This window comes from Anopheles gambiae, chromosome 3 (genome assembly GCF_943734735.2).
Source record: "Anopheles gambiae chromosome 3, idAnoGambNW_F1_1, whole genome shotgun sequence".
Lineage (NCBI taxonomy): Eukaryota > Metazoa > Arthropoda > Insecta > Diptera > Culicidae > Anopheles > Anopheles gambiae.
The window spans coordinates 70769301-70783977 of record NC_064602.1 but is presented as its reverse complement, the minus strand read 5'-3'; the positions used below and the strand labels follow the sequence as shown (position 1 = coordinate 70783977).

The 14677-nt window shown below is 42.3% G+C and overlaps 2 protein-coding genes across 3 annotated transcripts; both read left to right on the top strand.

The window, feature by feature from the left end:
* Positions 1-425: 425 nt before the first annotated feature.
* LOC5667909 (cuticle protein-like) lies at positions 426-1188 on the top strand. The gene is made up of 2 exons (XM_001688197.2): positions 426-483; positions 547-1188. The coding sequence occupies exons 1-2, from the start codon at positions 472-474 to the stop codon at positions 1123-1125; spliced, it is 591 nt and encodes a 196-aa protein (XP_001688249.2). The 5' UTR covers positions 426-471; the 3' UTR covers positions 1126-1188.
* A 2206-nt stretch (positions 1189-3394) lies between these two features.
* Positions 3395-6832, top strand: LOC4577591 (uncharacterized). 2 transcript variants are annotated; one of them, XM_061658209.1, is made up of 3 exons: positions 3395-3854; positions 3918-5068; positions 5134-6832. In XM_061658209.1, exons 1-2 carry the CDS (start codon positions 3843-3845, stop codon positions 4461-4463), a joined length of 558 nt encoding a protein of 185 aa, XP_061514193.1. In that variant the 5' UTR covers positions 3395-3842; the 3' UTR covers positions 4464-5068; positions 5134-6832. The 2 variants fall into 2 exon arrangements, with proteins under 2 accessions (XP_061514193.1, XP_061514192.1); XM_061658208.1 differs by lacking the exon at positions 3395-3854 and having other exon boundaries at positions 4552-5068.
* Positions 6833-14677: the final 7845 nt, after the last annotated feature.

Sequence of the window (14677 nt, the reverse complement as noted above, 5' to 3'; positions counted from 1 at the left end):
ATGCACACAACTAAACGAATTGTTTCATATTTATTGCAAAACTTGTATTAAATGCATAATTGAGACGAATACAGAAGTCAAAAAGAAGATGAAAAAGTTATTAAAATTACACATAATTCAAATGAACAGGAGATTTAAAAGAATTGTTTTTAGCCTAACATTTAAATTATGTGCGATTACTCTTCTAAGATTCATAAGTATACAATATAAACAACTAGACAATATGCTTCTTCAAGCCATTTTTATACCATGCAATTATGAAATGGACGATAATTATGACAATGACAACAAAGACGCAATGCCGTTTGATTTGATGACCATCAAACGACGCCCCTCTCACATCCTGTTGTTGCGGATTTTCGCACACCGCCAATCCCTATATAAGCTCTATCAGCTGATCACAACGACATCACTCAGCGATCAGTAGTCTTCAGTAAAGCAAATCCTCCTACTGCAATCATCCCCCCCACCATGGCTTCCAAAGTAAGTCAAACTAACGGTACAAATCTCTTCCTGAGATATTAACAAGAGTTCCAACTTTTCCAGTTCGTTCTGATCGTCGCTTCCCTGGCTTGTGTCAGCGCTGGATACATCCCGAGCGACCACTCCCATCTGTCCTACGGTGTGGCCCCGGCTGTGAGCTACTCCAACGTCATCAAGAACGTTGCCCCAGTGCCAGTGCTGAGCAAGACCATCCTTCCGGAGCCTCAGCTGTACCACGGATACGCCCAGACTGCCCCGTCGGTTGTGGTCAGCAAGCCTCTGGCTCTTACCAACCCTCTGCCCGTGTCCTATGCTGCCCCTCACTCTCTGTACCAGGCTCCGGCTCTCGAGTACACGAAGCCTCTATCTTATGGCCCATATGCCAAGACTGTGATCGCTGCTGAGCCAACCTACGCCAAGACTGTGATCGCTGCTGAGCCAACCTACGCCAAGACCATCGTGTCGGAGCCCATCTACACCAAGAACGTGTTCGCTGAGCCGATCTACCCGGCCAAGACGCTGATCGCTGAGCCGGTGTACGGCAAGAGCATTCTCGCTCAGCCAGCTCCGATCTACGGTGGAAAGGTCCTGTCTTATGGCCCACAGGTCGCCTACGGAGGCTATGGTGCCCATGGCTGGTAAATGTTTTGACTGTGATAATGCATGGATCGATTGTGTGCTAAGAGATATGTGATATGTGCAAAAATAAACGTTTATTTATGTAACCTTATGCATGGTTCTGGAGATGTTTCATTTTAGAAAAGGGGATATTATATATACTGATGTATTGATATTGACCTTAACAGGTTGGTTGATAAGTCCCCGGTCTAACAAAGAAAAACACATTTTTTTGTCAAAATTTGTTTTTATTATAACGACCTTCCAATTTTTTGATACCATTTTAGTAGTACTCCTTCGGTTTTGCCTCAAAATAGGCCTCAGTTTCGGAGACCACCTCTTCATTGCAGCCAAATTTTTTCCTTGCGAGCATCCTTTTGAGGTCTGAGAACAAGAAAAAGTCGCTGGGGGCCAGATCTGGAGAATACGGTGGGTGGGGAAGCAATTCGAAGCCCGAAGAATTTAAAAACACATGAATCATGTTTATCCAGATAGGCACTAAATTTTGGTTTGCATTGGAATAATATTTTATCCAAAACTAAGAATAACATGGCTTCTGGACCAAATTCATTCAGAATTTATGTCAGAATATCTGCTCAGAACCTTTCCTTATAGATGCGTGATTTATGCCTTGTGCTTGAGTCTGGTATCTCCAAATCGACGTTTTCTACGATGCTATAACGATTTTTATGTTTTGAAGAGTTATATTTTATGAATTAGACAATATGGTAGAATATTCACCAAACGAAAAAAAAGTCGTTGATAAAAGTCACTCTTATTTCAAGCAGAGCGATTTAATAAACTAAAGCGGTTATTACCTGTCATGGGTTCAAGTCCCAAATGAACCGTGCCCTTACCCTCATACGTAGGACTGACCATCCCGCTATGGATATTCAATAAATCAATGAAAGTCAGCCCCACTAGTGGCACTCGCAAGTTTTGACCGGTAACGGTTGTTGTGATAAAGAAGAAGAAGAATAAGTTATTTTATGCCACGTATCACGACAGGGAGCATCGACGTACCAAAATGTTCCAATCCTTGGAGACTTTTACTGGAACCATCCTTACGCCTTTCAACAGCCTGGCTCTCCGGCGCCAGTAAGAAAAACATAGTAAACATACTAATTTATTGAAATGATGCTATAGAAAATAGACGACTAAAACAACGTGAATTGATTATAATAAGCGCTACATGCATGACAAAAAAAAGGTTCTTGCAGGACCTTTCCGTTTAATTTATTTTCACATTCTGACTGCTGACAGTGCCTTGAGTATGATATCCCCAAATCAACGTGTTTATGATACACTTAACGATTAACATTTCCTGATGAGTTATGTGTCAAGAAGTAAGCTAGAAGGCACAACCAAAGACATATGTTATAATCTTGTGTGATTAAAAATGTAGATTGAGAGATAACTGCAGACTGTAAATGAATTATGTGTAAGAACATTTGACCTGTGTTGCCTGCGAAGCTGCACAATAATCGCGAAGTAAATGCATGGATAAACTAAGATCAGCTAAGAATTATTATAGCCATGTTCTATTTGGATTGGAAGGTGTCCAACGTAAACTTAATCGACTTGCCACGGGGCGTTTTCTTTCGGGTCATGAGAATGCGGTTATCCCTTCTTATCCACTTATCGATTCTTGGGTCTTGATTCGATAAAAACTCGCTACTTACACTTGCAAGCTTGCTTCATCGCCATAACGCTGGCTTAATGAGCTTGCTGCTCCTTTCCTCTCATCTGCCATTTCCTATTATGACCCTTCCCGCCATCTATATAGCGATAGGCCACATCTGGATATCCCCACCCGTCTATCTCGGATATGGGCAAAATGATCCATTCCTTAACGATCAGATTGCATTTAATTCATTCTATCATTTTTTCGATTTTCACACTCCTTTATCCCTCTTCCGTTCTCGTCTTCGTTCTTCCTCATCCTTATCCTTTGCTTAGCAATTAAGACACATTGTTAAGCCCTTGTGGCGGATATTTGTGTGAAAAAAATATTTAGTTTTGACAAATCATTGGTTGAAGGTGTTTCATTTTACTGTAGGTGTTTTATTTTTGATGTCACCATAATTTATTATTTTGTTGGAGATAATGTGATGGATTAAACGAATAAAGCTAAAAATATAACCCAAACACTAACCCCACAGAATAATTTGTCTGCTTCCTCTTGAATGCACGGTTTATAGCAAATTAAACATTTGATCAGATGATCTGAGACCTGCTACAGACAAAAACAACCTGGAAAGAGTAACAACACACGTAACAGAACAAATTGTTAAACATCTTACGCATATTATTGTCATATTCATTACAGATACAAATAAAATAGACTAATACAGTAAAATAACTAAACTCGAAATTGGTTGAAATGGACAATAGGGTTGACAAATGAAGCATCAAACATGTTAATTTAAAAGTGAATTTATGCGTGTGTACATGTCTCCGATTGAGTAATTAACCATATTAACAGCCAACATTAAGAATGCTTCTGTCATTTTTAAACCATGCGATAAAGCAATAAGCGATAGTTATGACAATGACAACAAAGATGCAATGCCGTTTGATTTGATGGCCATCACACGACGCCACTCTCACATCCTGTTGTTGCGGATTTTCGCACACCGTCAATCCGTATATAAGCTCTATCAGCTGATCACAACGACATCACTCAGCGATCAGTAGTCTTCAGTAAAGCACATCCTCCTACTGCAATCATCTCTCCAATTATGGCTTCCAAAGTAAGTCAAACTAACGATACAAATCTCTCCCTGAGATACTAACAAGAGATCCAACTTTTCCAGTTCGTTCTGATCGTCGCTTCTCTGGCTTGCGTCAGCGCTGGATACATCCCGAGCGACCACTCCCATCTGTCCTACGGTGTGGCCCCGGCTTTGAGCTACTCCAACGTCATCAAGAACGTTGCCCCAGTGCCAGTGCTGAGCAAGACCATCCTTCCGGAGCCCCAGCTGTACCACGGATACGCCCAGACTGCCCCGTCGGTTGTGGTCAGCAAGCCTCTGGCTCTTACCAACCCTCTGCCCGTGTCCTATGCTGCCCCTCACTCTCTGTACCAGGCTCCGGCTCTCGAGTACACGAAGCCTCTGTCTTATGGCCCATATGCCAAGACTGTGATCGCTGCTGAGCCAACCTACGCCAAGACCATCGTGTCGGAGCCCATCTACACCAAGAACGTGTTCGTTGAGTCGATCTACCCGGCCAAGACGCTGATCGCTGAGCCCGTGTACGGCAAGAGCATTCTCGCTCAGCCAGCTCCGATCTACGGTGGAAAGGTCCTGTCTTATGGCCCACAGGTCGCCTACGGAGGCTATGGTGCCCATGGCTGGTAAATGGTTCGTCTGTGATAACATTTTTTTGTGTTGTGTCTATTGATTTGTGATATTTGAAATAAAATGTCATTTTGAAGTAAAATAACTGATTAAGAGATTTAATATTATTAGAGCATATTTGAATCTCGTTATAACTCCTTCAAGTCACATAATACTCCAGTTGTTCACAGAACGAAACTCATTAGTCTGCCCTTAATCAAATTAACATTTCATTTGCTTAAACGCTTCCCCTATCCGTTCAGATCAATTTATTGAGGTGAATATTAAATGAGCTCCAACTGGTTTTTGCTTCGTTGCTTTGCGTTATAAATTATATGACTCGAGTATGTGTTGATATGTGATAATTGGTTTGTGTGTTTTGCTATCTGATAGCTCTTTAAAGCGATAAGCGACCGTAAGAGGGTATCGAGTTAGGTAATGAATTTTCATCTTCAAATAAGTGAACCGTAAACCGTTAAGAAAGTACCAAACTCGGTTCGTCGCATATAAAAAGAAAGCAAACTGTCGTCACTCACCACAGTGTCAATCTCGGTGTCATCAAGTGCAAGTGGCTGGAACTTTCGCCCAGGAGCAATATGTCGCACCAAACGATGAGAGTTTGTTTGGTAAGAGATGAAAAGGAACAGTTTATTTTGTGCTATATTTCAACAGTTATCGTTTATATTTGCAGATCCTGATTCTAATTGCGTTGACAAATGCAGAGTTAAGACACTTCGAAGAAGCGAAGCCTCAAAACCCGATTAAAACGAATTACATTCCAACCGCTGTCAGCTACGTGAGCTTCGTTAGACACATCGTTCCGAAAAGGGTGGGACATTTAAAGGAACATACTAAACCTCCGACCCAACCACCAACACATTCGCCTATTTACCGCAATGCAATGCAAACTGTTGCTCAAAATGTGTCCAATTCTTACACGAAGCCGTATCCACAAGTAACTTCAATTACAGCTTATAACATTCCCTACAGACGTCCAGTGACGAAACCACAAACAGCTTTCCCCAATTTTAAAAACAGCGTGCAACCGACGGCAAACACTTACCGACCAATCTATCCCACTGGCTATGCTGAACCGATTTATGTTCAAAGTAGGATTCCTCTGGTCCCAAAGTACAGCGGCACGCTTCAAGGAACCAGCCCTCTGGTGATCGGTGTACAGCAGCCGGCCTACGTAAGGAAGTACGTCCAGTTTGGAGCATTTCATCCGACCCGGGTGCGCAAAACGCTCACTTATGCTCCCAGGCTAAGCTATGTCCCGCATGACTACCAAAGGGTGTAAACGAGTGGGCGGCTGTAGTGCCAAATAAGTGACCAAAAAGCCCAAGAATAAATAAGTTAAAAAACGGGAACACCCTGATCAATGTTTGAGTCACCGTTTTCACCATTCTAGAGCCTAAAATCAAACATAGTTTTGACAGAGCCAAATTATGGCCTACATTACAACGCAGTGAAAAGATTTCATCCTTCAAAAAAGCCATTGTTTATGCAGCGAGAACCAATTCGTCAAGTCACGGGGTAGCGCTGTCCCGGCTGTCAGGTACCGTGTGGTTACAGCTGCAAATTCGTTTCACGCCTCCTGCTCGGACAGGTCTTTAATCTACCGATCAACAACGCTGTTAGTCGTCAGCTGCGCACTGTGACCCAGTGTGACCTTTCGGCGGGGTTTGGTGCTGTTTTTGCCGTACTTGGGGCAGTTTTATTTGCACCACAAATATTTTGAATTTGCCAGTTAAGTGAGGTTGATTTGTTTTTTTACCACATTAGATTCGGCGAAGGACTAACTGTCGGTCGTCATTTGAATAGGAAAGAATAACTACACAATTTGCTAAAATAATCCGTCTACACGAAGAGGAAGATCATGTGGACAGTATGAGGGCAAATACAATTTCGAATACTCATTTATTGAATAGGAAACAGAACAATTTATAGAACAAACTAATATTCCGAAACTATTTTGAAAGATCATAGAAAAAAATGGTTTTCCTATATCTATTGAATGTTCTGCTTATGTCAACCTAGCTCGAATGTTTCCCATACCTTTAAAAGCTATAATTAAGAGTTATAAATTTTTTCGGGGCTTTATTGTTTTACCACAGCCTATTTGTGGGATTTCGACCACAGCCTATTTGTGGGATGTTTTGATATCCATCGAAGGTTACACCATCATTAGGAATTAATTAATAAAACCCGTGCGCCCTTCTACTAATTCCTATTCTAATGCGTTTCAAGAATCGTGTCACAACAGCTGCTGTAGAAAATCTATCTATTTGACGATTGTGCTTGAGAATGGAGAAACAGTATTTCAACAGTATTTGCAGCAAGAAACAGGAAGGTGAATGATATCGAAAAATAAAGGATAAAATAAAGTATGTCTATCGTAAAAAATGCTTATAATAATAACAATAACTTATACGTAAACTAAATTGTAACAACTCAGTGTTAATCGCAAAGAAAGAAAAATATACACTGTTATCATGTTTCATGTTGACAATGACAAGTTTCAGTTACTAGTATGTGCCATAAAAAAAGTTAGTAGACTGCTTTTGCAAAGAACGAAAAGCACAAACTCTCTCGGATGCATAATTAGTGAACTATTTATGAAGTATTTCAATTAAATGATTTCAATTACATGTTTTGTTATTCATTCTTGGTTCACTTCAATTTTATGGGATTTAGCATAAATAATATACAGTGGAATCTCTCATAGCGAGTACGCTTTATAACGAGTTTTTCGTATAACGAGCAAATCTAAATGCTCATCAAACACCTTTCATAAAGCTAGAATTACAGCTCGAGTGAAATTGATCGTGAAATTTTATGCATTTTTGATAAATCTTATTGGCTCAATTTTTAAACTATTTAGACTATTAAACATATTGAAATAATGAATAAAATGCATAATAAAATGCACATAATGGTCAGCGGGGAATCACAAGGAAATTCATATAATTTAATGTTATTTTCTAAACAGTTGGGAAATATAATTACCTTTCTTATGGTAAGCGATAAGGCATATTCTGATAAAATTTAATGAGATGAGAACGCTAAACGAGTAAAATCTCGCATAACGAGCAATATCATTCGAGTTTGGGATAAATTTTTTGGGAGCAGATCTGACATGAAGATCGGTTAACATGGAGCAATTCTTTAATTTTGATTATCGCTCAGGTAAATGAGACTTTCGATTCTAATAATTGTTTAACATAAATATATTGCCAACAGGAGAAATAACGTATATTTGTGTGTGGCACGACAATTGACGAGTGTTTCTTGTGTGCTTTTCTGGATCTACTTGCTCATGAAGGTGAGAGTTTCCCCTGCCAATTGCTGTCAGTTGGAGGAGTATCGTAGTACTACATATGCGGTGTGACAATGGCTGTGTTGTAGATTTTATGCTAAGCAATTTATCGACATGTTTAAAACTTAATTCGTGCTGGTATTATTTATTCTTAAGTATTCTTGGGATTAGAAATATTTTGCGTATACCTCAGCTTCGATCCAGTGCTGGTCGGTCAGACCCTATGATTCGTATGTCTGTTTTGTTTGCCAGGTTTTATTATAAAGCTTTAGTTTAATACTTTTTAGTTTAGTTGTTTCTGATTGTTGTCAATTAAAGAAAACTTTAAAAAGCTTCCACACAAAAAATAACAACAAGATTGTTAAATTCCACAAAAAATCGTTTTTAGGCTAATAAACATCAAAATAATCAATTTCAATTATTGTGGTTAGTCGTTATTGCGCATACATTGGACATAATACCATAATTTAACATAATTCAACTGTGTGGATGTCCTCCAAACAAACACAGCTATAAATAGCGATAGCTATACCATGTAAGCCTAATGGTTCTGTGTAAATAAAACCCTCCATGGAGGTATACAGCCCCTGGGGCGATTCCGATTTTACACTTCTCGTCTAAATTTGTTACACTTCTCCCTGCTTGTATCCGATTCCACTTTGTCAGTTACAGGTTGCTGAGCGATCCTCAAGGACACACCGCAAACTCTGCTTCCGAAATCCGGTTTAACCACGGTTGCCGACAGGCACACTGTCCATGAAATTTGCGATGCGAACAAAAAAAAGCACTCCCTTTCGATCGATGAAGATGGCATCGTTTGGATGGAGACGGGCGAATGGAACGACTGTATCTCATCGTTACATCCTCACGCTCGATCTTCTCTGCACAAAAGGGTGGCCCTGCTACACTTTCAATCACCTCGGCACAAAGGGGTTCCAAGGTGAGCAGGATTATCCTGGCGGACGGCCGATAGCGGCAGGAACCTAAGGGCAAGTGGACCACCACCGGAGCGTGCATGCGGAGTGGAATCACACACTTTGCCGCCTGCCTGCTAGCTCGATGATACCCGGAGTCCTGGACCGGCACAGGCCACAGCAGCAAGCCAGTTTCGTTCGCGCTTCATCTCACGAAACCTGTTTTCTTGTCCGATTGCCAACGTTTAAAAAGGGGAGTAACATGGTAACTGCGCTTGCTGTTACTGAGGACTTTTACTTTTCCCAGTACCCTAAATTTATATTCCCGTGAATCAGTAGGGGGGGGCAACCGTGTCATGCGGGACGACAATTACCGGTACTACTACTACCGGCGGCACCGAGAAAACCGTCCATCATGTGCTTACGGTCAGTGCGAGCGTTTCATATGTTTAACCTTTTATTGCCCTCCCGATTAAGCGGGCCAGCACCACAATCGACAATCGACTATCAACGGTAAATCTGTCCACATAATCATGCTTGTGCAGCATGGAAGAGTGAAATAGAAAGAGAACGAGGGAGTTGAGAGCGCGCAAGCCTTTAGGGAACCGTTTTTTCAAGGTTGCATGTTTCGATCGGCTTTCGACCCGTGGCCGTGTGGTTTTCTCGTTTTCGGTGCGCAGCGAAAGCGCACTGCTGGTCGTTGAGCGAAGAAAGTGGCACGCACCGTAAGAGTGACACGCGATTGAACTATGGCGTGTGACGTAATGCCTCCAAGGGGTCGTCGTCGCCGCCGCCGCCACTTGCTCTGTGGGAAACCGGTCGAGATGCGACCTAATTATTTTGATCATACGGAACCCTACGGCTGCTGCTGTGCCGGTGTGTATGTGTGAAGGTGGAATACATGGAACGCGAAGGAGCGATGTAATCGAGGAATTTTTAATGTTATTGAAATCGATCAGCGTCCCAAAAATAGCACAAATGCTGCATTTTTATCATCACTTCCAAGAATGGTTAATTATGTTTTATTGAACCATTTGTTATAACTCTTGCTCTTTAATAATTGGATCAGACTTTAGTTATAATTAAAATGGTACGATTTAAACTCATGGAAATAAATAACAGACTAAAGTTCAAACATTTCTTAAATGAGGCTCATTAATATCGAAAACAAAAAGCATAGCATGAATAAAAGTTTAACGGATCAAGAATCAACAGGTAAAAGTCAAACATCAATAGTAATGAAAAGACATGAAAAGAACATGAGGAAACATGGTGCAATGCAAAAGGAAGAACCATTAATTTAAGCAAGCTGACATTTTCCAAAAACCAATTTACGGTTTGCTCTGGCATCAACTTTGTCCAAATTCTGGATAGAATAAGGATCGTTGGATCGTTGCCTTGGTATGCATAATGAAATTCAAACGACAAAATGTCACATAAAATGTGCATGACAAAAGTAAAATATGCAAAAAAGTTTCAAATGTTAATAAATAATCAAACTGCTTATACTCAAGCTAGATTATTCTGACCTTCTTTCTCTCTACTTGTAGCCAATCTTTCTAGATGTTTTTTCTGTCATGTCATTTCAATGTTCCTTCAAAACGTTCCTTCTACTACGATAAAGAAAGACATGCTTCGAATAATCAGGAAAAAATAGTTAAAAATACGCAACACTTGAGATACCAACGCAATTGTCAAACATAAAGTATTATCCATATTCACTTATTATCATCGATGTTTAAAAGGATACGGTTCACTGAAATCTTTATCATTGATGACATATTTAAAATCGTTGCACACAATCGTTATCATCACACCGTGATCGTAGAAGTTCGCAACGGTAAGCGGGTCGTATCGTCCGTTCGTTCCACATCATTTATTGCACGGAGACTTCACAATCATTCCCCCGATTGAATTCGATAGATTGAACCATTGATACTTCGAGGCACGGTTTTTCTTCAATCGAAAGTGCAAAAGATGCAACAAAAACAGATTTCATGCTATATTAAACTTCTCATTTTGCACACTCTTTCGCATCGTTTTGTTTTGCTTCCAAAAAAGCCTAAAGTAAGGTTTAGGGGAAGCTTTCCTTCATGGATGTTTATTTAATTAGCTTCGTCAAATGTCGTTAGCCACATTCTCGATGAGTCGTCGAGTGTGAAATTTATGTCGGAGGAGTCGCAACGCCACTGCACCAAGGCGGTTGCAGCTGGCGGTTGTAGCTCTGTGCTTCATCGTGTCCTCGTCTGTTTGGGTTTGGACGAGGTGTCTGTCGTTGGTTGTATTGTTTTTTTCTCCTTCTTTTAGTTGGGTTAGACGTGCGTAACGAGTGCACCACGAAATCTGCCAAAATGGCAACACAGGTGGCAGCAGTGGATGCATTACCGTTGTGGTAAGTGTTGCTCTTGAAATTAAACAGTTTTGCCAATTGGCTGCTCTTAAGCCGAGGGCACAGACGCCGAGGGCTGCTGAAGCCTTGGATGTTGACGGTAAAATGTTGCGAGAAAAAACAACAACAAAGCAATGAAGGTGTTTGTAGCTTCAAGATAAGCTTTTAAGCTTCAACTCAAAATAAAACAAAGAAAGTAGCTTAACATTGGCAACAAAGTATGATTTAATTGACAACAAAGCACCAATTAATTCCTATGCGTCCTTGGCAAATCCATTACTCGCTCCAGCTTTATCATAATTGCTCCTAATTGAATCGGTATTTTCTTTGCATTCCGATACTCTCCTGACAGTACAAAGCCACTCCACACTAATCGTTTCGTTTACTCCAACTCCAGCATCCCGAGCGAGCGCAACAAAGTAACTCTAGTGGCGACGAATACAATAACTTATGAGTTGTAATATTGAAGTTGAAGTGGGCAGTGATTGTAATAAATCCCAGACATTTTACGCCCTTTTTTCTTCTTAGCCTCAAAGCCCTCAAAAACTCATCACGATCGTGCGGCTCGCGAGCGTCAATGTCAACGAGACATAAATCGCACTCAGCAAACTCCAGGAGGCGTCAGTCGCTCGCATCTCTACTCGATTGCGCGACTCGCCGTGTCAGACACACACACACACTTCAGCATCACCCGCTTGTGTACGCGCCCTAATGTGACTCATCATCGCGCAAACGGCACAGGACGGGGTACCGACTTTCGTCCTCGTCCTCCGACTACCCACCAGCCATAAGTTTGCAGTTTTATGATTAATCACGCATGTGGACACGAAGAGAGCGAGAGAGGGCCCTGGAGCTACAGGCTACAGGGTTGAAAAACAGGGGCGACGGCAAGGTCGTGACGAGAGCGCGTTGAATCTTGGACGCTATTAACTTTGGCGTTAGATGGCTGATTTGCGTGTGCCAGGCGGGTCGTCAGTGGAGTCCTTGAACGCGCTACCGATGCCGGTGAAAGGTTCCGGTTCTAGCCACTGGGGCGAGTGTGCTCAGTTCCGGACGTGGGAAACATAAATTAGACAAAAATATTGCCTATCATGTGTGCTGGTTAGTGCTGTTTGCCGAGAGAGAGAAAAAACAGAGTGTTGTGATCTTGGAACTAACATCGAACAGGCGGCGCTAGCAACCCGTCCGACTGAATGTGATCCGGAAATCTATAATAATAAAAAAAAACCCGGTGCCCCTAGTTCTAATGGGCTTTTGCGTGCGTTTTATGATAGTAGATTATGCGGAGAGTTGGAAGACATAAAGCTTAAATTAATAGAAACGTGTAGTAAAACACGACGACTCGAAAGCCCGGCGTCCGCCGCTTGGCGGCTGGAGTAATCATACCGTTTCAATCAAGAAAACCACACCGCGAATGGGTTATTTTGTAGACAAACGAAGACAACAATTTGTTAACAGTAACAGCGTGACCCCGCTTTTACGTTACATGGCGGGGCACCATGTCCGCAAAGTAACGCCCGGGCACCTATCGCTCCAATGCCCTGCAGCTAAACTGTTCGAGCGAATGGTGTGGTTTGCTGGGTTCCACCTAAGCAGAGATGCTGCTTATACAACCTCTCCCGATGTTTGACATTCAGCAATATCACACTCACGAAAGGTGGTTGGTACATGTGACGACTGGTACGACAAACATCATTTCCCTCCAACAGAATCTCCCCGTTGTCTTCTGGGGAGGAACCCTCCAGGACGACCGTGTGGCATTTATAGATGTCGCAAAAATCTCGATCTCCAATAAATGTTTCCCTCCCCTTTTGCGGGGGAGGGAAAAATGGGTGGGCAGGACCAGCCGTTGAATAGGTGTTAAATTTGTATGAATTATAATTATGAATAATGTATGCAATGGGTTTCTTGCTTACAACGTACAGCATACACGAACACTCGTAGATCGCGGTTGAGCGTGGTTGTCTTGCGCGTTGCGCAATAGAACCTCCAATACCTCCAGATGATGCCTTCAGTTCTTTCACCCGACTGAAAAGCCCTTACAGATTAATTTAGACGACGACGACGACGACGACGGCCCTTTCAGGGTGATCACGGGCCATGACAGTGGAGAAGCGATTCCACACAGGTGGCTTGGAATGATTAATGGGCCTCAAGGGAAGTCGGAGAAGAAAGCCCTACCCCCTGAAGGGTTTTGCAGTTTGCTGTGTTTGCCTGTCAGACAGGTGGATTAAGTCATTGGAGCTATTTCTGATGGCTTTTGGGTCGGGTATCAATCACAAAACTCCTGCTAACTTACTGACAAATGTGAAATGATGTACTAATGGAGTTCAGCCTGTGGGCTTAGTTTAGGCTTTAAGTTCTCAGTTGGACACTAAACGCTAATCCTAGCCTCACAAATAGGCATCGGTGCAGGTAGGGATTAATGAGCTCCAAATTCCGACCGACCAAACAACTTCCGGTGTGACATGCTGATCTGTCAACATGATCGTTAAGGTAGATCTCACTTGCTAGTGTGTCCTCATCGGTTCAAGGAGTTTAAAGCGTGTGCTAGCGCCATTGAAATTCCTCGTGACCCCAAAAAAGCCCCCCGAAAAAACATAAACAGAAAAAAACACACAGACCCATGCTGCTCGTACGCAAGTTCATCTGCTCCGTTGGCCATCTTCAGTCATTGACATTGAACTCGAAAGTAGTGTCGGGCAAGCAAACCGGTTCGAGAGCGACGAGCTCATCTGCAGAAAATGAAGACGTAACCGGTACGATGTTGCTTCTCTTCCACCTTCTGTACTCCCCTCGAAGCTACCACAGAAGATGCGCCATCGACCGCGAAGATGATCAGCTGTTCGCATGTTTGTCCTGTGCCTGATGATGCGCACGTGAGACGCATGTGTGCTGGCCAACCCTGTCGTCAACCAGTCGGTCGGTCGTCACCGTACTGAGTTGGGGTAGGGTTGAATGAACGCGCGTACGATCAATCTCCGGACGGTTGCTTCTTCAATTCAATTATGCAATCCGGTTGCAGCGTTTTGGAGGCTCGCTCGTGCGTGGTTGATGGAAACGGGACGAGTATGCAAATGATGAGCCGATGACAGACTGGTGGTGTGACGTTAATTGAACCCGCGTGCCGAGCGAAGAGCTATTTTTAAATTAGTGGCGCCTGTCCGTCTTCAAATCGAGATGAAATATTTAATGAATTAGTGTGCCATTCAAATGCGCGTGCATGCCAATTTTTCGTCACATAAATTTGAGTTATAGTTTTGTTTTGTTTATTTCGTACGTTGTTTACGCCAAGGTTGTGATTCAATTGTATTCGTCATTGGAACAGTGGTGGATTATAATCGTTCTTCATTCGGAACAATTATCTCTACACCCGAAACCGACACACCGAAACAGATGCCATCAATCGTTTGTTGTGATTATGGAAAAATCGCTTCTCGTGCCGACTCAAGAAAAGACATAGAAGCCTCCAAGGCTTCATCATCGGTAACCAGTGTCGCAGTGTTTTGTTTATAAATGTCGCCCGAAAATCTCACCACATCCGACGAAACCGATTGTTCGCGGTTGGCATCGATCGCATCGACACCGTACCCAGAGCGCTGAGCTGCCACAG